Source organism: Microplitis demolitor, chromosome 5, assembly GCF_026212275.2.
Source record: "Microplitis demolitor isolate Queensland-Clemson2020A chromosome 5, iyMicDemo2.1a, whole genome shotgun sequence".
NCBI classification, from domain to species: domain Eukaryota; kingdom Metazoa; phylum Arthropoda; class Insecta; order Hymenoptera; family Braconidae; genus Microplitis; species Microplitis demolitor.
Window position 1 is genome coordinate 204,782 of NC_068549.1, and position 23,365 is coordinate 228,146.

Here is a 23,365-nt window from a genome sequence, read left to right on the forward strand (position 1 = left end):
TATTTTAATTATTAAAGAGACTATAAAACGGCTTATCTATAATTAATATCATTACTAACTAATTAATTGTCTTAATAGCTATCTTACATAATAAATATCTTGTATACTTATTTTTTATTTAATTATATCGATATATAAAAATAATTAAAAAAAGAAATTATACGTAATTAAAATAATCAAGTAAATATGATGAATCATTAATTAAGTTTGATTATTTTATTGACGTCTAATATTGACAGCGCATAAATTTTTTTCTTTTTTTAAAGAATAGCTCTATATTATTTATAAGTTACTTGTTAACCAGATTAATTTGGATTATATTAATTGTAAAAAACCAAAGTTATGAATTTGTAATTCTAAAAAATTACATGTTTAAATAATAATAAAATTTATTTTTAAATCCATTGAGTTGATAATTATTTTTACATTAATGAATTAATATTTTTCTAAAGTTATTTAAAATTGATAAGATTATTTAATTTATAAATAAAAAATAATTAGTCAGTACGTTGTGGTAATATACCTTTGAGTAAAGATGGATTTCGTGGTGGAAATTGCTGTTGAGCGATTGCCGACAGTTGCATGTCGATAGGTTTAGTATCGTCGTAAAGTGAGGGTGCTTCGCATAAAATGGCAAATGTACCAGCGATCGATGCTATTGTAAATATCCATAAGAATAATCGGTCTAGTACCATTGCAACAAATCCCCAATCTTGATCTTCCTAAATTTTATTTATTATTATTATTATTATTATTATTGCTACTTTTTTTTTGTCTATTATTGTTATAGTGGTATAATCATAATTTACCGCATTAAATTCATCCTGACGTTGAATGTGATGTTGGATGAACATGACATTGTGAATGGCTTTCTCCAACTCGAAAGGAAATTTTTTTTTTGGTGCCACATCACTCATAGACTCATCCAAACCGGACATGACAGTCGGGAGCCCATTATAACCAACCATCCCCGCCTCTAGACCAATAAATCTGTTTCCAGAACTCGGGTGTAATCCATTGCAACCTAAATTCATTTTTTTTTCTTACTTTCTTGCTTTATATGATATCTCGTAGAATAATATTCATATTAACTCGTTAACACTCAGGAAACTCAACTTTTCATACTTCAAGTGTTGAAGATTGTAAATTACTAAGAAAAAATTTATTTCATTTTCTTCTAAAAAAATCTATTGCAGGATTTAAAACAAATTTTTTATGAAGATTAAATTTTTTTTTTTAATATTCTTGGGATTTAAAAGTTATTTCCGTCGAGTTTCCATAAGCATATTTCATAAAAAAAAAAAAAATAAATAATTGAATAAATAAATTACCCCGACGTCTTATAGATTCAGGGGATGACATAACAGAAGGTGATCTCATGGCAGCTGAAATAGCAGCTTCAAATTTAGTTTTTTTACCAGATTTTCCACGTCCATAAATTTTATTTGCCGCTAGCTCATTCAATAAATTTTCCGGTACGCGCATTAATAATAATTTTGGAAGTTTTCGAATAAATACCGTTCTAACCCAGGGTGCCATTTTATGAGTACTAGGTTTACGGTAATGGACATTAAGTATAATAATTGTTACCACGACCGAAAGTCCAACTAACACCATAGTAAACAGTAAATATTTTCCCAGCAACGGTAACGCTAATGATGTCGAAGGTATTATTTCGGATATAAGTAAAAAAAACATTGTTTGTGATAACAGTATGTTAATACAGAGGGCTATTTTTTCACCCGAATCTGCGGGCAAGTAAAATGCTAGTACTGATAAATATGATATACTGACACAGGGGACTATAAGATTAACTGTATAGAATAATGTTTTCCGGCGTAATGTTATATTGAAAAATATATCAGGGAAGGGTTCCAAACAACACGGATAAAATTTTTCATGACGCTCCGCTGGTACACCTAGTATGTCCCATTCAACACTTGGATAATATTCACGCAAATCCATTCCAATTTCAACGTTATTATTTCCTGATTTTTGATTTATATGTTTCAAGTCAATCTGAAATTATTATTATTTATTATTTTCGATTCCTCAAATGATAATTAACTTGTGAAAAATAATTAACCTGAAGACCGTCGTAAGTCCATGATCCAAATTTCATAAAGCAAGTTTGTTGATCAAATGGAAAATATCTAACATCAATTTCACATGAAGATTTGAAAATAGCTGGCGGTGTCCATAATACTTTACCAGTATAATGTAATACCGCTTTAGTCATTGTTGTTATTCCATATTCACCATCAGCGCTGTATTAAATAATATTCATTAATTACTAAATTATTATTTCATTTTATTAATAAAAAAAATAAATAAATTTAAAAGTAATGGTGCAATAACTTTTCATTACTATTAAAAGTACTATTAGTCAAGTGCGACACGTACTTGTTGTATAAAACAATATCTGGCAGCCAAATATGTTCACTGGGGACATAAAGTTCTTTCATACCACCGTATTCGGACGGGTCCCATCGGAATTTGTGGTCTTGCCATTCCTGTATACAAAACAATACAATTATACTCACTTTATATTCATACATTTATTTATATATACATATATATATTAATAAATTAAACTAAATTAATATTAAACAATAAATAAACCAAACTGTCTTATCATATTATCATTAATTATATTTATCAATTTATATATTCAAATTAAAACTTACATGGTCGAGCCAAACGTTGGTTGTCAATATTTGATCCTTTAAATTCTATAAAACAAAAAAATAAATATTTATTATAAATATTTACTCAGTTTTAATATTAATTTATTGATAAACTTACAAGATCAATTAATTGGGATAATCGTAAACCAAGTTTTACAACAACAATATCAGTATTATTAGATACTGGGCGAATTAACCGATTATAGTTAGAGAGTAAATCATCATAAAGTCGTTTAGCGTCTGGGTTACAATAACAAATGCCTAAGGCAAGTGTAACTACAATTAACCTTCCATAAATCATACTTATAATTATTATGATTCGCTAATAATAATATTATTAGTAATGATAATGATGATGATGATGATGATGATGATGGGGGTTGCAATGATAACACGTGTTTCCGGACTAGTTTCAGTTGCGCGTCCACGCGCTACAATCGTTTGTTTTCATTCGGTCAACTGTACGATGTGAAATTCTCCAGTCAACGAATCTTTTCATTTGATTTACAAAATCAAATCTATATCGAATTTATGTTAATTCTCTTATGTGTAATAGCATTAACACTATCAGAGTAATTATCCCATTTAGTTATTTATTTTTCTATCAAAATTATCTTCAGGCCCTACTTGTCTGCGTGATAAATTAAATTTCGAGCCGTCGCTTCTGACATAACTTGTCTATTCACTGAAATAATTCTGCCAACGAACCTGTTGCGTGAGTTAAATTATATTATTTTCAGTTTTTGATTAATAGAAATAAATATTTTTTGAGATTCTATTGATCATTTAAAATGCTATCACTCTTTCTATTAATGCAAATTTAAATTCGCATTAATTATTATTATTATTATTATTATTATTATTATTATTATTATTATTATTATTATTGTTGTTATTTTTTTATTTTTTGAATTTGGGGTTTGTTGATTGAATTCACTCGTGCACTGATTTAAAAAGGCTGGATAATGTGCGATTGGTTTTATTGGCGGGAAATAAATGAATCGCGAATTGAAGCAGATGTCTAAATGAAGATTAAGTTGTAAGATTCAAGTATGTGAGATGTGTAACGTGAAAAATAAAAAATGACAGCAAGATTAAATGATGGTGACGGTCCGCGCGGCCGGTGGACCACTGGAGGCAGAATTAAGAGGGTGCGCGTTAGTTTCCCCGTTTATTTTTGATCCAGAGTAGGGGCTCCGATCGATACGCGACTGCGCTACTAAGCGCTATTTTCTTCTCGCTGTAATCTTGTATTAGATGCGCAGAATCCACCCCTCGTTCATTTTCCTCTCACATATGCTACATAGCATATATACAGTGGAAAAAAAACATTTTTTAAATTATTATTATTCTTTTTCTTTTACTTTATTGTTAATCTTTGAATAAAACTTTTTCTTAATTAAATATATCTATATATTACTAAGTAATAAAAATAAATTCAAAGTAAAACAATAAATATTTTAGTTTAAAAAATTTTTTTAATTAAAAGAATAATAATAATGAATAACTATCAATAATTTATTTGAGGAAAAAAAAATATTTTTCAGTATCAAAAAGGCTAATTTATTTGAATTAATTAATTTTTAATGTCATTAAAATTTATTTAATATACTGGAGATACAAATGAAGAAAAAAATGAATGTATTATATTTTCATGAAGGTAATGAAATAAAATCGATGAATAAATAGCAGCAGCTGTAATAATATAATTTTTTTAAACAATAAATGATTGGGGCGTGGGCTAAAAACAGGTTTTTTTTTTTTTTTTTTTTTGGGATAGCATTGCTAGAATCTTACAAATTGTCTGTGGCGCCTGTGAAACGAGACAGGGGTGGATTTGGAGGGAAATGAATTATTTGAACGTCGGGGCTAGACAATGTTGGGGATGAACATGAACATTTTCGGTCTTGCTTTTGCTCTTGCTTTTGCTCTTGCTTTATCTCGATCCTCTTTGGTTATATTCTGTTCTATCTTCCATTTCACCTACGACTACAAAGACAGCCAACGTAGTCTCTTGGCGATATTACTCTACTACTTTTAGCGCAAGGTAACTGGCCTTCTCTCCTCTTCACTCGCGAATGAAATACATAAGGGATGCGCACACATGTTCGTTCAACCCTCTTGTACCCTTTAACCTCGAGTATATCCTCTTCTACTGGGTTCCCAGTAGGTTTCACTGATGTGGCGGCAGTAGTGGCAGTGTCGGCAACGGCCGCTTCTACCACTCTAATGTGCATTTGCAGGTGAAACTACTATATTTCCTAAATCTATGTATAAATATATAAATTCATACACACTAACTCCAATGCTGGTGAGCTTGTATGGTTGTTTAGTATCTTTTTGGTACATTAATGCCCATGCCCGGATGCTACACTCGCTTGCTTCCAAAATAAACGATTTTTATATTTATGGCCTTTCCTATCGTGAAACGGTTGGGAAAAATTGGCATTTTCTTTATCATTTGTATTTTTTTTCTTTCTACTATGTTATTTTCCTTTAATTAAATCGATAAATTATTTAACTTTATCATATTTTTTTCCAAGTTTTATTATTTGTTAAGTATTTTAAGCCAATATTGTGTTTATGTATAATTCGTTGACCTCAAGACATTACGAAAGGCAAAAAAAAATTAAAAAATTAAAAAAAAAAAAAAAAAAAACAGCTTCCAATGCCGTGGTCGTTACAATAAGAGATCGAAATTCTCGAGTGGATCATCACGAAGTCTAAAGGATGACACAGTGAAACGCGATATGAGACCCAAGAGACAATCTTCAGCCTTGAGCTTTTGCTTCTACTGCTATTTTTTTTTCTATCCCTTAAAAAATAATGTGCTGTATATTTTTTGTTTTCGCCCACTAGCACTCGAAACTCGAAATATCCGGATAGCAACGTTGCACACACATGACTAAGCTCATGCATTTAAAATACCAGCAATTTTTTTCTCGTGTTAAAAAATTCATTGCTACTAAAAAAGTATATAATGAACGTCGTATTAAAAATAAAAATACTTTCATTAACTAGTTGGAATAAATAAAAATGCTTTCATTAACTGTTGACCGTATTTCTTGTGAGTTTTTACTCGAAAAAGATAAAAGGTGTATAATTAATGTTTGAAGACAAGTTTACATCTAAAACAGCAATGCAGTGAGTCAGAGGTCAATGTCCTTGGGTCGTAGGGTCTCATGATTTTGCATACCAAGACTACAGCATATACAACTGTAGGACGAGACTTTTTCCTATTTTACATCAGACTCATATAAGATGATAAGTTTAAATCTCATTACATTATATTTTCTTCTTGTTTCATTATTATTATTATTATTATTATTATTATTATTATTATTATTATTATTATTATTATTATTATTATTATTATTATTATTATTATTATTATTATTATTATTATTATTATTATTATTATGTAGCATTGTTATTGTTGTTAGGGAAAGCTTTCGTGTGTTAGTTTATGCATTTAGTAATAGTCCGTTTGCGCAGCTGAGAGTTGAGTTCCTGTGGTATATGATAATGTAGAGCCAGTGTGACTTCCTAGATGACGTTGGTTTTAATGAGAATTTTCCGAGATTGTTAATTATCTTACACGAGTTAGCTTTTTCCGTTAATCTTTTACATTTAAACTAAATATTTTTTGTTTTTCATTATTAAATTAAATTTTAAAAAACCTGTCGAGGAAATTATTAATTATTTATTCTAGTGAAAATAAAAATAATATTTTGTTCTCGTATAGTATAACGTATGATTTAGAGAAAAAAGAAAATGTATACATCTATATTGTGTGTTTAATGGTGAGAACAAGCTCAATATCTTGCGGGATGACGAAGATTCAGTGGAGAGTGTCGCATTGACGTTACACGTACTTGCCGGAAATCGAAAGACTCGTCGTACGTAGTACGGGCAATCTATTGGCTCTGTTTTCACGTCTAGCTTCTACTATCTTCCTACTACCAGATATATATACATATATATATATCTATATAAAATAACTACTAGTCTGTATAACGATTGCTAGTGTACGATCTATCTGCTACGTTTTTATCTCATACTTTATTTTTTATTTTTTATTTACTTGGTTTCTTTTCTTTTTCTTTTTTTTTTTTTTTTTTTTTCCTATATAGTATGAGGAACTTGAGTGGCGGAAGTACATAATCGTAAAATAACTTTTTCTATGGGCGAAAGTCACGCACGTTCGACACGATCGACGACGAACATCAAGTAGATTCGTTGATAGTGAAAAACTAATAGATATTGAGCTTGTTAAGAATTTAAAGATTTATATACAAGATGCTGAATAAAATTTATTTTAAGATTTTATAGATTTATTTCATTTTTTTTTCATAACAATGATAATCATTTTTTTTAGTCGTAAAATAATAAAAACAAAAGTCGTTAGTTTTACGGCGATTTTTTAGTTTTTTCACTTTTTCGATTTTTATAGAAACGCAGCCAACTGATTAATGAAATTGATAAGGATAAAATAATTTGTATTAAATTCTTAATGGTTATACGACCTGAAATTTTTATAGGAAAAAAGTGTGCAGTCGGATAAAATAAAAAACTATTAATTTCAGTAAATATTAATTTAAAAAGCAAAAAATAAAAAATACTTTTAAATATTTTTCCTGTAAGCTTGTTTTTTAACTTTAATTTTATTTTCCGTAAATTTTTCTGCCTCGATTTATTCTCCTTTAATTTAGCGATAGAGCGAAAAGTCGACTTTTGCTCAAAACGATCATAACTCAGAGAGAAATAATCGTATAGGGCTCTCCGACCTCCCTATCTTGCAGCCAAAACCTTAAACTTTCCAATACAAGCAACAGACTTAAGCTTTAATTTTTTTCTGAAAAGTTGTTATCTAAAAAAAAAAGAAGAAAATCATGGATTTTTTTTACTCTTTGTATTGATTTATGTGTAACTGAACTAAAAATGAAAACGATTAAAAAACTAAAAGCATTGTAAAGTAATCAGTTTAGTATTTCTATTTTGGTGGATTTTTTTCGAGTTGTGTATGCATGTGTGTTTTAGTGTTTATAAATATTTCAAAATTTGGGCTTACGTCATACAAATCACCTGAAATATTTATCAGAGGAATGTAGAAATGTATTTGTATAACAGTGTTTGGTTCGTCAATTTGGTTGATCGTAGGCTGTAGGATTTCTATCGATAGATCTGCATCACCGTCCATTTGAAATTTAACCGGTATGCCAGTATAACACGGAATTCGAATTATTCAATCGTGGACACACGATGCGTGTGGTCTGCTCACTATTATATTGTCTGATGAATATTTCGGGCAGCCACTAATATTCCAATCGACTTCCGTCCATAGTCTGTCTCTAATTCTAGTACTGATTCTCCTTCTATTGATATGTTTTTGCTGTTGCTCCTGCTGTTGCCTCATCAGCTGCTAGCGGTGGTGGTGATGTTATCGGTGTTATTGCACAGCTTGACGCTTCAAAACCTAAGGCAAATAATTATTCCTCGAATTTACCCCTTTCTCCATCCTGAATTCCACATCACTGCGTCACATATATCCACGTCATCAATATTTTATCATCTCTCGAGTATGCTTTTTCATTATTCATTGACTCTACAATAATCATGATGAGCATTATTGACTTTTAAAGTTTATCAGCAAACTCAATGAAGAAAAAAAAAAAAATAATAAATAAATAATAATAATAATTTGTTACATCTCATCAGTTAATAATAACAATAAAAAATTTACTTTCTATTTTATGTATCTACTCTTGGAGAGTTTATATCTGTTAAAAGGGAAAAAATAAACTCAATACTCCCTACAGAAATAAAAAAAAAAAAATCCATAAAAACCCCGTATACAATTGACCTAAATTTTGACGAACCCTAAGGCAATGACGCATCACCTAGTGTCCTAAATAAGAGTGGATCCCTCATGAATCATCCGACATAACGTAGGGAGAGTACAACAACAACAAAAATAATAATAATAATAATAACAATAGATCCAAGGGTAACATTTCAAAAATCCCGTAGAAACCGTAGAAACATACGTTTTGACTAGATAAAGAAGCGCGCTCTGACGACTCAACCCTGTTACTGCTAGTAGTATTAGTATCAGTAGCAGTAGCATATCATCAACTATCTCAGCCGTCTTTTGGTTCATAGTTTTGTTCAGCCGACAACTCCAGCATTTCCATGAGATCCGAAAATACCTGAAAATACACTGAATCCAAGTACATTTATAAGAAGGTGGGGCTGTTTTCCACATGGTGAAACGCCCTTCGACCTTAACATTCTCGCCCTCTATTCTCTATCTCTATCTCTATTTTCCTCTCGTATATGTGTACACACATACATAATGGATTGTACCCAGTACAACGTCAACGACAGACATAGACTCAGTGAATCTCAAACATGATAGTTGTCCTGTCGCCCTGTCGGTGCTGCCACATGGCCACGTTTAGGATTGGGCCAAAAACAGAATCGTCAGATTCCGTAAAAGTTCGTTTGAGATCGGGAAACATCGTGACGTTTAACGAACAACGAACACGGCGATTATTCGCACATGGGATTGGTATTGGCTCCCGGGGCCGGCGCAGGTTACTCTCTTCGTCTGTGTCGACTGGGGGGCGAGGATTTTACTCCCTTCTAAACCTACTTCCAGTACCATCGCCAAACTGGGTAGTGGTGGAAACAGTCAACACTGGTGGTGGTAGTTGAACCAGTAGAGTGGTGCTGGTGCTTGCTTGGCTTCTACTCACTCACTCACTCACTCACTCATTCACTCACTCACTCATTCAATGAATAAAGCTTGTTTCTCGCTTACTCTTGTGCTTTTTTCCTATTATACAGCAGCATCACAGCAGCAGCAGCAGCAGCAGCACCGACGCGCGGCTCGGCGGCACAACACCCACCAAGGCACTAGGCGGTTAGCGTCAGTACTAAGGTGGGCGGCCGTCGGTAGACTCTGGTGTGCGGTTGTTGAACGTTTTAGACGCGATCATGTCCAGGGAGTGTCCTCGCGGGTGGTTGTGCACGTCAACGGTATCGTTATCACGACGACGAGACCGATGATTTTTTAAATAAGTTTGTTATTTATAAATAAATAAATAAATAAATAAATAATTAATTAATTAATTAAATAATAGGGAATTGGGATAAGACTGTTTGAATAGTGAATCAAGTGATAGTGATGGGTGCTGGTTAATTTGTTTGGCAAACAAGGTGTCAGAGGATACTATTGGATCTTTATTTATTTTAATTAAAATGTTTTTTTTTTTCGTTTTAACTGTTAGCTGATAACCGGCAGTTATTTTGGAGTTGGGGGTGAGAGTAGTAGTTGGAGTAATTATTTGGGGAGACGTAGAGAACAAAGGAACCTGGATTTTCATATATTCATATATTTTGACCTTTCAACAATGAATTTGTTTTTTGTTGTTGGGTGTTAAAAATAGTAATGAGTAATGTATTGAAAAAGAAAAAAGAAAAGGATACGGGCGCGGTGGATTGAGGCGCTAGCGTATAATATTAATGTAGCTCTGCTGGTGAATTATTTAAATTTTTAAAATAAATTTATTCTGGTTAATAATATTTTGTTGAGATTATTATTTATATTATTATTATTTGAGTTTGGATTGTTTTATTATTGAGAAACCGGTGACAATGATGTTGAGGACAATGACGTGGATTAATACAGGCAGTCGTGACATGAAGAGGGTCAAAAGTAGACCCAGTAACACGATACTGAGTTGGATTAAACGAGTTGATTATTTCTGGATGGGTTTTGAGTTATTTTCAAGTGTCATGAGGTTATTGAAAGACGAATCGAGATCTAAGACAACGATTATTATGCTTACGTTTTTTATTACGATGACGACGACGACATTTTTAACCTCACCAACAACAACAACAGCAACAGCAGCAGCAGTAATTATTGTTATGATGGTTATAATGATGATTAATAAATGCTAGCGCAAACAGTTTCGATTCGTAAATTATAATAATAATAATAATAATAATAATAATATATTATTAGTGATTGTTATTTAGTGTTTTTTCATCTTGTGACGGTGCTGTTTTTGTGTTTTAATATATATTCAAATAATATATTTATAATAATACTTGTAATAAATTAATAAATAAATAAATATATAGTGAGAGTGTTGGTGTTTTACAAGACGTAGTAATTAGTTTTCTTTATAAAGTAATAATAATAATAAATGGAGTTTTTATGAATTAGTCGAGTGACTGGATGCATAGGTAACTTAAATTAATGATTAAAAATCATTATAAAAAATAGTAAAAAAACGGTGGAATGTTTTTTTTAACCTGCTCAAAGTGTAAAAGACTGAGGATCGGTACCGGTTACGGTGGCGAGTGTGAAGCGGAAGCCGGTGGTGAATCTCCGAGGCTTACACCAACAAAAAATACCAATAGCTTATACTCATACTCATCCTTATCGTCGTCGTTGACGTCGTCGTCGTCAACGTCGTCGTCGCACGTCTTTTATCATCCCATATATTTGCGATCCGGTGTCCGGTAGCTCGTCCGTCCTTTCTCATCGACGCCCCTGGGCAATGTGCCCACCCGCCGGCAACGCAACGTGAGTTTTATTATTATTATTATTATTATTATTATTACTATTACTAGTCGTCAATTATTAATTAAATTTCTTGATTGGTTATTAACAATAAAAAAATTATTTTTAGCTTGTTGCTAATTAATTGTAATTTAATTGATGCGCAAGTAGTTATTCATTATTTAGTATGTGTGTGTGTATAAATTATATAAAATATGTATTTATGGCTCAGTTATAAATTAATAATTAATGAGAATCGTTTGACAATCGAATGATGAATAAATAAAAATAAAATAAAGAGCTTTTTATTTATTGATCTATTTATATTTAAAAGCACTTAAATATATTTAAATTTATATGAGTCTCGAGATGCTCTTTGAGAGAGAGAAATATTTAGCCAGATAAATTATATGACACACCCAAAACCTTTTTACAGTTTGCCCATGAGACAATGGGTAAAACCCTCGAAAAGCCGTTTGAAAGCTTCGAATCATACTCTTATTTCTTATTTTATCTATATATATAAATGTATACAGAAGTTCTTCAGAGTCTTGTTTTATTTTATATTTATTTATTTATTTTTTTTTTTTTTTTTTGTTGTTGGTTATTCTGGCACTTGCACTTACAGTTGGGGTGCACATGAGAACGCAAAGAGTAGAATTGGGTAGAGAGGAGAGGAGAGAATAGTTTGAGTTTAAGAGAGATAAATATACGTAGGCGATGGTCTAGAGAAGGGAGAACGCAGCACGAATCCGCTTGGAAATTGTATTCCCTTCTTCGTGTATCGATCGTACTACTGCGAGGGTGCACACACCCTAGTGCAGTCACTACCAGCACCACTGGCAGTCGGCAGTTGCTCTAGCTGTTGTATGGAGCACATTGGAATTCTAATGCGTTGGTTTAATTATAAATGGTCCACTAGAAAACCGAATAATACTATTATATAATTGTAATTATGTAATTCGATTAATAATATCATTTTTTTTTTTATTTTTATAGCTTCTGTTATTTTTTTGTATGTAAAGTTCAAGTATACGAATTGGGGTAGTGAGAATATGTTGATAGTTTCTATCTAAAAGTTATTTTATTACTTTTCTCAAGCCAAAGTACTCATATATCAGCAAATTTTCCGAGTGAAAATATTATTCTCAAAATCATCAAAAAATATATATATATTTTTTTTTTTAATTAAAAGAAAAAAAAATTTACCCTGGCCCATTTTCGTTTATAAAATTATCAAGTAAAGGGTAATTAATTAATTTATCAAGATTATGCAATAAATCATGAAAATTCAAAATAAATTATCTCTGACAAGTTGAAAAATATTGAGAATAAATCATCTGTTGGTTGTTCCCACTAGTCTAGGAGTTCCTTTTAAAAATTAAAATTAATTACTCATTAAATAGACCTATACTATAATAAATTTACACCACTATTAGTTTTCTTTCCTGCTGTTCATCTTGTTAAAATATTAAAATTTTGTAAAACCCTAGATCGGGTAATTTATCAGAGAAAATTATATCAATATTAAATAGTCGGTGATTAAAAATGATAATAAATAAGTTAATTAAGGACAAAAGATTTTAATTTATTGATGTAACGTGAAACTTGTTCGTAAATTGATAAAATTTTCTCGAGCGTAATTTACACGACCCTTGTTACTGTCTAAAAGCAGTAGTATCAGTAGTTAGTAGTAGTAGTAGCAGCAGCAGTATACCAGTGGTAGTACTTGGAGCCCAAGTGTTTTGTACTTACTGGCAGTGCTTCCGGAATGCCCAGACAGTGCTTCGGGATCCCATCATCATCTTCCTCCTCCTTATCCTCCTCATCATCATCATCATCATCATCATCATCATCATCGTCGTCGTCATCATCAATGTCTGGATGCTGTATAACATCCCCAAAATGAAACATTATCGTAGATAACAGTTTGCAATGTTTGATGTGCAAGCCAAATGTGTCTGTGTAAATGTATAAGTGTATATATATTGGGTATATTGTCTGGGATATATCCCAGAGGGTCGATGATGTCAGTAGAATTTTGTGTGTGTGTGTGTGTTGGTTGTTGACGTGGCCGACGTCGTTGAGTAATTGTCCTTCAACCTAAAATGACAAAACCTTATTCTAAAAAAGTGGATACTAGTATGTTTAGTAAGACAAAAGTAATTTCTCTTTAAAAATTTAATGAAATATTATAATATCAAGTGGTTTTTAGTTTTAAGTATTTTAGTTGAATGAGTGAATTTCTCTTTTGACTTTATTCTTTATGTTAAAATAATTAAAAATATGTTCGAGTCTATTTGAGAACCACAACACAATTAAACTTGACCAATTGGTAATTGGAATAAACCACAAGCCCTTGCAACTACAACTATCTCAGCAGTATTTAAACACAGACACCGGGGAGTGTCTGGAGAGTATAAAGGATCCACGAATAAGGATCAGAAGGACCCAGTGATGATGAACAAGGAAGCAGAGAGCCAGTATAGAAGAAGGAACAGGAGGAAAAATAAGAAGAGAGGAGCGACGACATAACTATCCTTTCCTGGATAAGCTCGGAATTAACACCAAAATTCTATTCATCATATTCATGATATTCATCTCCATCGCCGTGTATATTTAAGCGACGCGGCCGCATCTCCAGCATCTCATCCCCTCGGGCATGCCACTAGAGTGATAGAGAATATTATCCTTTATTATTATTATTATTATTATTATTATTAGCACTTTTAATATATTTTGTCATTCTTTCACACCAAATTTACAAAAGTACTTGAGATAAATTTATGATATTTATTTATTTTATCAAACAACTTAAATTACTGACAACGATTTTACACAAACTTTTCTCCAAGTGTCACGTGATGAGTCGGACAAAATCGAGGTTACATCTGGATATTTTATGACCAAAGTTTTGCGATAATTGGGAAATAATAATTATAATTACAATTTTTTCGTTTCAAGTGAGAGGTTTTTTTTTTTTTTTTGAACGTGATTTATTAGAGTTTTGTAGTAAATCGTCAACTATTTTGTGAAGATGAAATAATTCAAGTCAGGTGTCATCCTAACAACTTGACCGATAACTAATGCTGCAGTAGTTTTAAGTACACGATCGATCGCCAGAGTCTCTACCTTTACACATTTATAAACCACATATATACTTTAATCTTTTCTTATGATAACGTTTATTTTATATTAACAATTTTTTTTTTTTAATTACACTACTTGTTTTGTTGTGAAAAGTTGAAAATCCGTTAATGTTAGTAAGAAGAGTTGGTGATGATATTTGGAACTCTATTGTAATAAAATGAAAAATAGTTAATCCTGATAAATATATATATATATATATATATATATATATATATATATATATATAAATAATATTTTAAAATTATTAAAAGTGCTGATGAATTTTCACGGTCAATATTTTATCAAAATAATGAGGTCAATAAAAAAATGTTTTTAATATATACGTTATCAGAATATCGAATACGTAATAAATAGCTATATTTTGTGATTAATTAAAATGTCTAGACATCTAACCTTGATTATTAATAAGTTTGCAAAACATATAGTCATTTAAAACTTTAATGCCGTAATTCTATTTTTTAACGTTATAAAAAAAAAAAAATAATAATAATTGGCAAAATAAATAAAATAAAATATATTGTTATTTAATAAATAATTTACGGTTAATGAGTGAATCAGCGTATGAATAATTAATAAAAAAAAAAAAAAAAAAAAAAAATGAAGTATTAAATTAATAATGGAATTACGTGATAGAAATGAATAGAGATAGGAAGGATCAGAGGAGATGAAGAAGACGAGTGAGCGAAGACTCCTTTGGGATCAGTGGTGCGTGTTCCAAACGATAATTTGCGGCTGACCGCACAAGCGCGTGTACTACTACTACTACTACTACTACTACTACTACTACTACTACGGCTGCTACTACTACTAGTTTTGCCCGTACTAGCTACTACTTATTGCCTGCAACCTAGAACCTAGTATCACCTAGCGTAGTTTTAGCAGACCATGACGACTACTACCGACACTAGTGAATACAGCCGCTGTACATTGCATGAGAAATGTTGAATGGTCTAAAAGTCACGCTCTCTTGAGAATCAACTCATCCGTTCATCTATGTTTTTTTAATTTTTATTTATCTACAGAAAAAATAAAACTAATAATTATTTTTAAATAAAAGAGAGGGTTATTTGACACAAATAGTTATTTAAACGTCAAAGGGATGTGATGCGAGTTTACGGTTGCAAGTTTTCACAAGATACTGTTTTACATGTATGTAGTGTGCGTGTACTAAATGTCGTAGTAGTATTTCATCAAGAGTGAGGTTTACAGGTAAAAGTGATTTTGAACTTGCTCAGGATTTAAGTTTATAAGCTTCTCATGCTTGTGATGCGACAGATTCGGATTCTGGCTCTGGTTCAGCTATTTCTTGGGCTAAAGTAGTAAAGGCAAGAACTGCTGGTGAATGAGGGCATGCATCAAGTATTAGAGAAATAGAGTAATACAAGTCAGATGGTATTTCAAAAGTTGTATATGCCCGCACACAAAATTTAAACCGTCCTGTTTCCACAAGTTGTGCACATCACACTCTTGAATAACTTTGACAGTGGTGAGCTCAAAAGCCATCGAATTCCTAGCCCATGCTCGAGTTCAGTTGATGTCGGTGAGATTAAATACATCAGAAAGTCAAGGAGAGAAAGAGAGAGAGAAAGAGAGAGAAATAGATAAAATTAATGGTATACGCTTACTTTTACTTTGTCCATGCTTTTATGCAATATAATAGAAATGTCTGGCTATTTGCATTACTCTTTGGTACCATCAAAGAGTATACTTTTGTGAATCTCGTTAATTCGGTTTATTCCAAATGCTCAATTTTATATTCTTTGTCATTTATACTTTTGGTCGAATTTCATTAAGTCTACTCCCCTTTTATTCATAATAATTAATTTTTATCTGATTTTTACCGTTTGACATTTTTTTCATACGGACTAAAGGTTTTTTTTTTTATTTTTTTATTTTTAACGGTGAGTGCTTACTTCCAGATAGGTGTAAAAAATTAATGTTTTCGTAATTCAGGATCCTGTATGACGTTTAAACTTTCGGTCAATTAATTTTTTTTAATCAAGCAAATAAGTGAATATGATTAAAAAAAAAAAAAAAAAAATTGAATAAAAGCCACGTCGAATATTTTTTATCACAAAATAAGTAAAATTGCACAACTGCACAACTACAAAAACTTTTAATTAAATATCTAAGCTACTATGGAAATCCCACTGAATATATTATATATTATTAAATTACTATAAAAATGAAATGTCCTATAAAAAATTAATTGCATATGCTAATTAAATAAAAGTATAATTTTATCGTTTATAATAAAAAAAATTTAGATTTTTCACCTTTTCCCACAAGGTCAACATATAAAAATGTCGTTTGAATTGTGCTAGTGGTTCTATGAGAAAGAATAGGAAAAAAAAAAGTAAAACTAACAAAAAGAAAAGAAAAATAAAGAAAAGTTTCGCGCATCGTCTCGTTAATTAACGACCCGTTTATATCTCGGTCACGTCGTAACAATGAGCGTGTCTCTGTAGATTTCTTTCCCTTCAGCCCTTTCAGCCAGTCTCCTCCTTTTTAAAACTCCATCTCTATCTCCATCGCCAACTTCACCTCCATTTCCATCTACACCAGCACCCTCTCAAAACACCCTCACCGCCTAGTCATTATTTTTTATTTTTATTCGTTTTATATTTCAATTCTTCAGCCATCCGTGCACTCGTCGTCTCCAACAAAACATCGGTCATAATTTTATTAGAATAAAATAAATAAGAAAAAAAAATATTTAGTTATAAAAATTAATTAATAAAAAATTTAAATAAAGCTGAAAATGGGGGGCAAATATGGAATAGCATAAAGCAAGAAATATTTAGTGTTACTTATTAAATATTCAGATAAGTGAGCTTGCGGCAATTTTTTTTGTGGTTGTATCGCGCGTTAATTAATAAATGTCACTAATTAATGGTCTAGCTGATATAAACATAGCTTGCTCCTGCTTTACTGCTTTACTGCTACTGCTTCTTGTGCTAGTGAGTTTAACACTGTATATAAATGTTACGTTATGTTCATCATAAGCTTTGAGCTTTACCAACTTTTAGCTTCTTTCATCCTTCCCTTCCTCCCCATTCACCCGTTGGTTATATACTCAAGGGGGTTAATTCACGTGTTTCCAACTTTATACCTTTACTTTTTGTTCTCTTGATGTTAGTAGTAGTAGTAGTAAGTAGTCGAGTATAGGTAGTGGTAATATGGGAGTCGTTATCGCCGATAATTCAATTTCACCCCTTGCTATTCAATCTTTTTAAAATATCGTGCACATGGGCTGTGCAGTTGTAACTACTCTCGTTTTTACTTTTTTTTTTTTTTTTTTTTTTATTTTTTTTCTTTACGAGTTTCCATATTTTTCACGATATTTTTCTCGCGAGAGTCGTAAAGATTTCTCGGTTTTTTTGTTTTGTTTTATGTGAGGAGATCAAGAAATGGAGATAGAAATGGAGATCCTGACAAAGATATCAGGTTAAAACTGTTTTTTCAGAGGAGTTTATTTTTTTAAAATGCTTTGAATCCGGGAAATGGAATATTTTCTTTGACAGATTAATAATGTTTTATAGGTTATACTAAATTACACAGTTTGGCATGGCAGATGTAACCCCACTTCCGTGTCCAGCGATTATCTCGACGATCGTCGCCGGACTTGTTTATTTTCCCTTCTTTTATAAATTTATATTTCTTTAACGATTTTGAGGATTACGAGCACAGGAATAAAGCAATTTTGGTGTTTGTTGGGGTTATACAATTGTTGGGTAATTTAAAGGAGTTTTAATCTTTTAAATGGCATTAGATTGTGGAAAGAATAAACGGAACTTTTTTTTAGTTTTTCTAAATGTGCAAGTAGTTATTTGTGAGACATTAATTTTGTTAAATTGTATCTGACCAAGTTCGTGGGTTTCATTGCAGTTTAAACTATGTTATGGTTTAATTTTTAATATTTTCAGAAAAAAATTTTTTAAAATTTCCTTAGAATAGCTTTCAGTGTTATTTTTTTTCTCCGAAAATGCCAACGGACACAAACTAAATAACGAATTTAATATTTTTGACAGCCGCTCTTTCACTCCACTCGGGTAGTATAGCTCTAACCATTAGGTCTTATTTATAAGGAATAGTTTGTACGAATAGGAAAGCTTAGCTGATTTATTTTTTAAGATAAGACTCTTAAACCCAGTAAAATAAAACGTAAACTTTCTGAAGAAAAATCGTCCCAGGAATTCGAGACAGCAATTCGGCAGTGCTAAATTACTTGACTTAAGGGCCAGCTTGCAGTCCTTAAGCGAAACAATTTCACATAGAAATACTCGGGTTTGTCCTATTACAACAGAACAATATAAATCTATAGATATATAATATATATATAAGTTAGCTCAAATACGTCATACAGATAGATCTACTACTTTTTCAAACTTTTCTCCAATCTATTCAATTTTTTACCATCGCTACGCCAAAATTGCTTTGTTCCTGCGCCCGTAATCCCCAAAACCGTTGGAGAAATATAAATTTATAAAAGTAATTCAAGTATCTGTAAATCTTTATAAATTTCTACCAAATAACTCAAAGGACACAAAAAAATGAACGATTGGTACAAAAGTTATATTCGATATTTGTACAATAAATAATAATAGTTTTATTGAAAATAATTTAAATCAATTATTGAGATAATTATTTGTTATCTCATATTACCATTACCATAGCAGTATTGAAGAGTATATTAATGATGACTTGATGACAAACCACAAAAATATTATTCAATATAATTTCTCGTAACGAAACAAACCTGATGGTAGTGATGGTGATAATAATGATGTTGATGATAACCATCAAATTGGATTTCGAATTTCTATGGTACATATGAATCTGTCTATTTCGAGGGTGTTTCAATGAGCCCATTCGCGGTCTCTAGTGACGACTGCGTGATGACTAAAGCTCACTAGCAATTAACCGGTAATTATTCGGCTATTGCGCTATCCCAAAATTATTGGAGATCATTCAGTTGGTCGGGCGTGAAAATTCGATCGATCTACAGCGTTAACAATTATTTTCTCTCAGCTTATTTCCAGATCACTTCCATATTCATACAAATTATCGTTACCATTATTATTATTATTATTATTATTATTATTATTCCAATTTTATAATTTTATCTTCAATGACTCCCGTTAAATATTTTTTATATAATTATTTACTTGAATCAGTAATATTAAATAAAGTTAAATAATTAACAGTTGTAAATTGTTTAAATGTAATAGTGTACGCGTCAAGCTATTATTTTGACATCAAACAGCAACACATTTTTTGTTCGGTATCTTAATTACTGAGAGCGCTTATAAAATACAACCCAGATATTTATTAACATGAATAAAGAGTGACAGTGTTGAGGTAATTCGTTTATTCGTAGTGTACAGAGTAAAAACTTGTATGAATAAGGATAAAGCACAACGAAGCAGGAAAAAAAAAAAAAAAAAAAAAAATGTAAATAAATAGAACAAGTAAAATTATTACACGTTGCAAAGAGGAGAAAATGCCCTCGTAAATATTCCAACATTTGTAAAACCTCCAACTTTCTCACTCTCTTTTATTAGACATACTTTATTTTACCTTACTCACTCGCTCATTCACTCATTCACTCACTCACTTACATTTGTGATTCAGCTTCCACTTCTAGTTCTGGTTCTGGTTTTGGTTCCTGTTTCTGGATCCCAAGTAGTTGTGCTCGATGTTATTACCCTCTGGGAGCGCCGCTTTATAATTTAGTTATGCGATTGGGAAGACACTTGTGGTTAACAACTAAACATAAATCATTAAACTCCTCAACATATTTTATAACTTGTAAAATACACATGTCGTTAATTGTATTTTTTAGTTTGAGCAATTTAAATACTAACAATTGTTATTATTTATTAATTACTTAGACTTTTTACGAATTTAAGTTACTGCAGGCTTTAGCTGGTTCGAGTTTTTACTTGTGTTAAAACGTCATGACGCAGGAGTTTTCGTTGGAGTCTTCAATCGTGATAGCAAACCGTTGAAATAAACGACGACTAAGCAACAACTCTTGAATATACCATCTGTGGATTGTCTCTCGAAGCTAAACTTTTTAATTGTATCAGTACGGAATAGTTGCTGAGAGACAAATTACGAGAAATTTTACACCTGACAAACGACCGTTAAATTAATAATTTGTTATTGTTTAAATTTATTTTTTATTTTTTAACTAAGTAATTAAATAAATAAATTGTTGACTGGCTTCTGGTAAAAATAACATTTTTTTTTTTATTTATTTTCCATCGCTCGCTTGGATAATATTATCTCATTTAGTTATAATTATTTCTCAACATTTAAGTTATTCATTTCTTCATAATAGCGTGTCTATTTTTTTTATTATCTGCTCAAGAAATAATGACGTGAGTTGAGTCATGGTAAAATAGTAGAAAATTACTCATGTAATGTTAAATTATATCGAGAGAGTTGGATATAAATGTATAATGTAAATGAGTATTTAAACTTGAACAAAGTTTCATGTAAACGAATTTCTGATTTTGACGGGATTAAATTAAACATTTTAAATTTATTTATGATTCATTTTATATTATGATTAAACAACATTTTTTATAAAATTTTAATATAAAAGGTTGATATTTTTAATCCTATTAAATCGGTTGACTTAATTAAAAGCCTATAATTTTATTTAAATTATGAAAAAAGAAAAAAAAAGATGAATGAAGAACAAAAAGTCTTAATAAGTCGACATATTCCAGTTGCCAAGTCTAGTTACGTAACTAGCTCTCAGGGTAATTTTAATTTCAAAACACTAGCACACCCCGCGGGTTATTAACGATTTTCTTGACGAAGCTAGAATGTTTGTAAAACTGTGCCCCCTGCGGGTTAGGATGAAGGCAGGCGCAGAAATACGGAAGGCTGCTGCAGATGAGAGTGGACTCAGTGAGTAGAGAGAGATAGACAAAGTGCATCTACTAGACGCTCATATACCTATTCACCTATTGCCTACTACCTACAGCTTTAAACTTAACATTCTACCTACTAACCAGGCAACCAACCAACCACGCGACCGACCTATCTACCTAAAAACCGACTGAAACCAACTGAAACCAACACTGCAAGCTCCACCTCGTCTTGCTGAGTAGCGTATGCACGACAAGCTTTAGGCGTAAATGCCCTGGAGACTGTTATATAATCTCTTACTCTGCTAAAATCCTTTTAAACATCATTCTTGTTTATAATATAGTCAATTTATTCAATTACAATATCATTTTTTTACTCCTTTTTTTTTTTTTGTGCGTTGAATTATGATTTCGCAAAATTTTAGGAATAGTGTTTTTGATGAAAAAATAAGTAAATAAAATTAAAATCTATTTTATGAAATTGTCTTCAGACGTAATTTATCATTTGAAAAGTACTTATTTAATTTAAAACTTGAAGTCTTAATTTAAATAGTTAACCTTCTATTTATTTATTTACTTTTTTTTTTTTTTTTTTTTAAGTATCAGAGTTTGAAATAAGTAATCAGAAGAACCCTTCGACTTACTCGTAACTTAATCCACCAGATTGTAGCATCAACGTTAATTAAAGACCTTTTGAGATGTCTTATATACCTTGGCTCACTTGCTAAACTTTAATCTTTATTTACACTCACACACTCATACACAGAGTAAGAAGAGAGTGGATTAATGAGAATTAATCAAATAATCTCGTTTCTACATGCGATAATGAATTTCGTAAAACTGTTAGTCAAATATAGAGAAACTCGGGTATTATTTTATTATTTTGTAGTCGATTCAAACTCCATTCAGCTACAGCTTCAAAAGAAGTTCAACGATAATTACTATTCTATTAAATTGTTCGTATTAGCAAATGATTAACATTGTATTTTATTTTTTTAAATTTTCTCTCTGCTACTTCAGATTTTAAATAATTTTATGAGGATTTTTATAATCCATAAAATTTTATTAATTTTTTATGCTTTGAGTTTTAACAAATAAAAATTATTTATTACTTTTTATTATAAATATAATTTTTTTTTCTGCAAAATATCAGTACCGCTAAGCTTTATTGTCACTTAAAGTAATAAAAAAATATTTATATTTATATTTTACGGATGATTTATTTTATGTTTGACCGTAAACGGATTTATCTACTTTTCTTGATAAAATTATATAAGATACACATTTTAATAGTAAAAAAAAAAAAAAAAAAAAGTAATAAATCATGATAGAAAGTTAAAAAAATAAATATTTTAAACACAGGAGGAACAATATTTATATTTTTAAGATTTATCTTTAACTCAGTCCAGCTCATAAGCATAACTTTCCACTTTTTTTGCGGTTGCACTTTAGCTATAGGTGTATAGTGTATCTAGCCTACTCTCGTTTACTCAACCCTATAGTTGACGTTTCAGATTAACCTAGTTGTTCATTTCATCCACGAGGAACTCGAGGTTTTCAACCTCACAGTTTCTATTATCTTTTGCTTCTCTTTTTTCCCTTCGCTGGCCCTTTATCCCCTTATCTTTCTCTACTCTCTATTCTATCGTTTGCTTTCCCTCTTTTTATACACTCCACAGTCCGGAAGGCAACACCACGCCTACCGCGCAATTTATTTCCCGAATGAAATTCACCAAGGATTAAATCGCGTCGAAAAATCCTTCCTCACTGACTCACGGTCTCCACCTCTGCTATTGCATTCTCTATATCCTTATACCCTTTCAATTCCTTTTCATTTATTTATTTTACTTAATTTAATTTTTTGTTACTTGGATACGTCGAAATTTAAAGGCTCGATAATTTAGCGTAAAATCCGCTGACCTCTCGTTGCACGTAGTCTTTTTATTAATTGTCAAAATGTCTGTAGCAAATAGTAAAAAATAAAAGAAATAACACTAAAAGCCGAGATAGAGAATAAGAAAGAGAGAGATTGAAAATATATAGAGATTGAAATAGAAAAAGAGAGAAGG

General features: G+C 31.0%; 1 protein-coding gene across 3 annotated transcripts; it reads right to left on the minus strand.

Moving 5' to 3' along the window:
• Positions 1-426: 426 nt before the first annotated feature.
• Positions 427-22,238, minus strand: LOC103575292 (acetylcholine receptor subunit alpha-like 2). Of its 3 annotated transcripts, none has more exons than XM_053739653.1 (8): positions 21,941-22,238; positions 20,034-20,181; positions 2,688-2,732; positions 2,404-2,513; positions 2,087-2,267; positions 1,332-2,019; positions 810-1,024; positions 427-722 (listed from the first exon to the last, which is right to left on the minus strand). In XM_053739653.1, the coding sequence occupies exons 4-8, from the start codon at positions 2,463-2,465 to the stop codon at positions 498-500; spliced, it is 1,371 nt and encodes a 456-aa protein (XP_053595628.1). In that variant the 5' UTR covers positions 2,466-2,513; positions 2,688-2,732; positions 20,034-20,181; positions 21,941-22,238; the 3' UTR covers positions 427-497. The 3 variants fall into 3 exon arrangements, with proteins under 3 accessions (XP_053595628.1, XP_053595629.1, XP_014297159.1); XM_053739654.1 differs by lacking the exon at positions 21,941-22,238 and adding an exon at positions 20,303-20,537; XM_014441673.2 differs by lacking the exons at positions 20,034-20,181; positions 21,941-22,238 and adding an exon at positions 2,806-3,426.
• Positions 22,239-23,365: the final 1,127 nt, after the last annotated feature.

Excerpts from the sequence above, each read along its gene's own strand:
- LOC103575292 (XM_014441673.2), bottom strand. The coding sequence starts at position 2,988 with ATGATTTATGGAAGGTTAATTGTAGTTACACTTGCCTTAGGCATTTGT. Across the intron at positions 2,733-2,805 it reads TATCCCAATTAATTGATCTT|AATTTAAAGGATCAAATATT; the intron begins GTAAGTTTATCA and ends TTTGTTTTATAG. Across the intron at positions 2,514-2,687 it reads CCAACGTTTGGCTCGACCAT|GAATGGCAAGACCACAAATT; the intron begins GTAAGTTTTAAT and ends TTTTGTATACAG.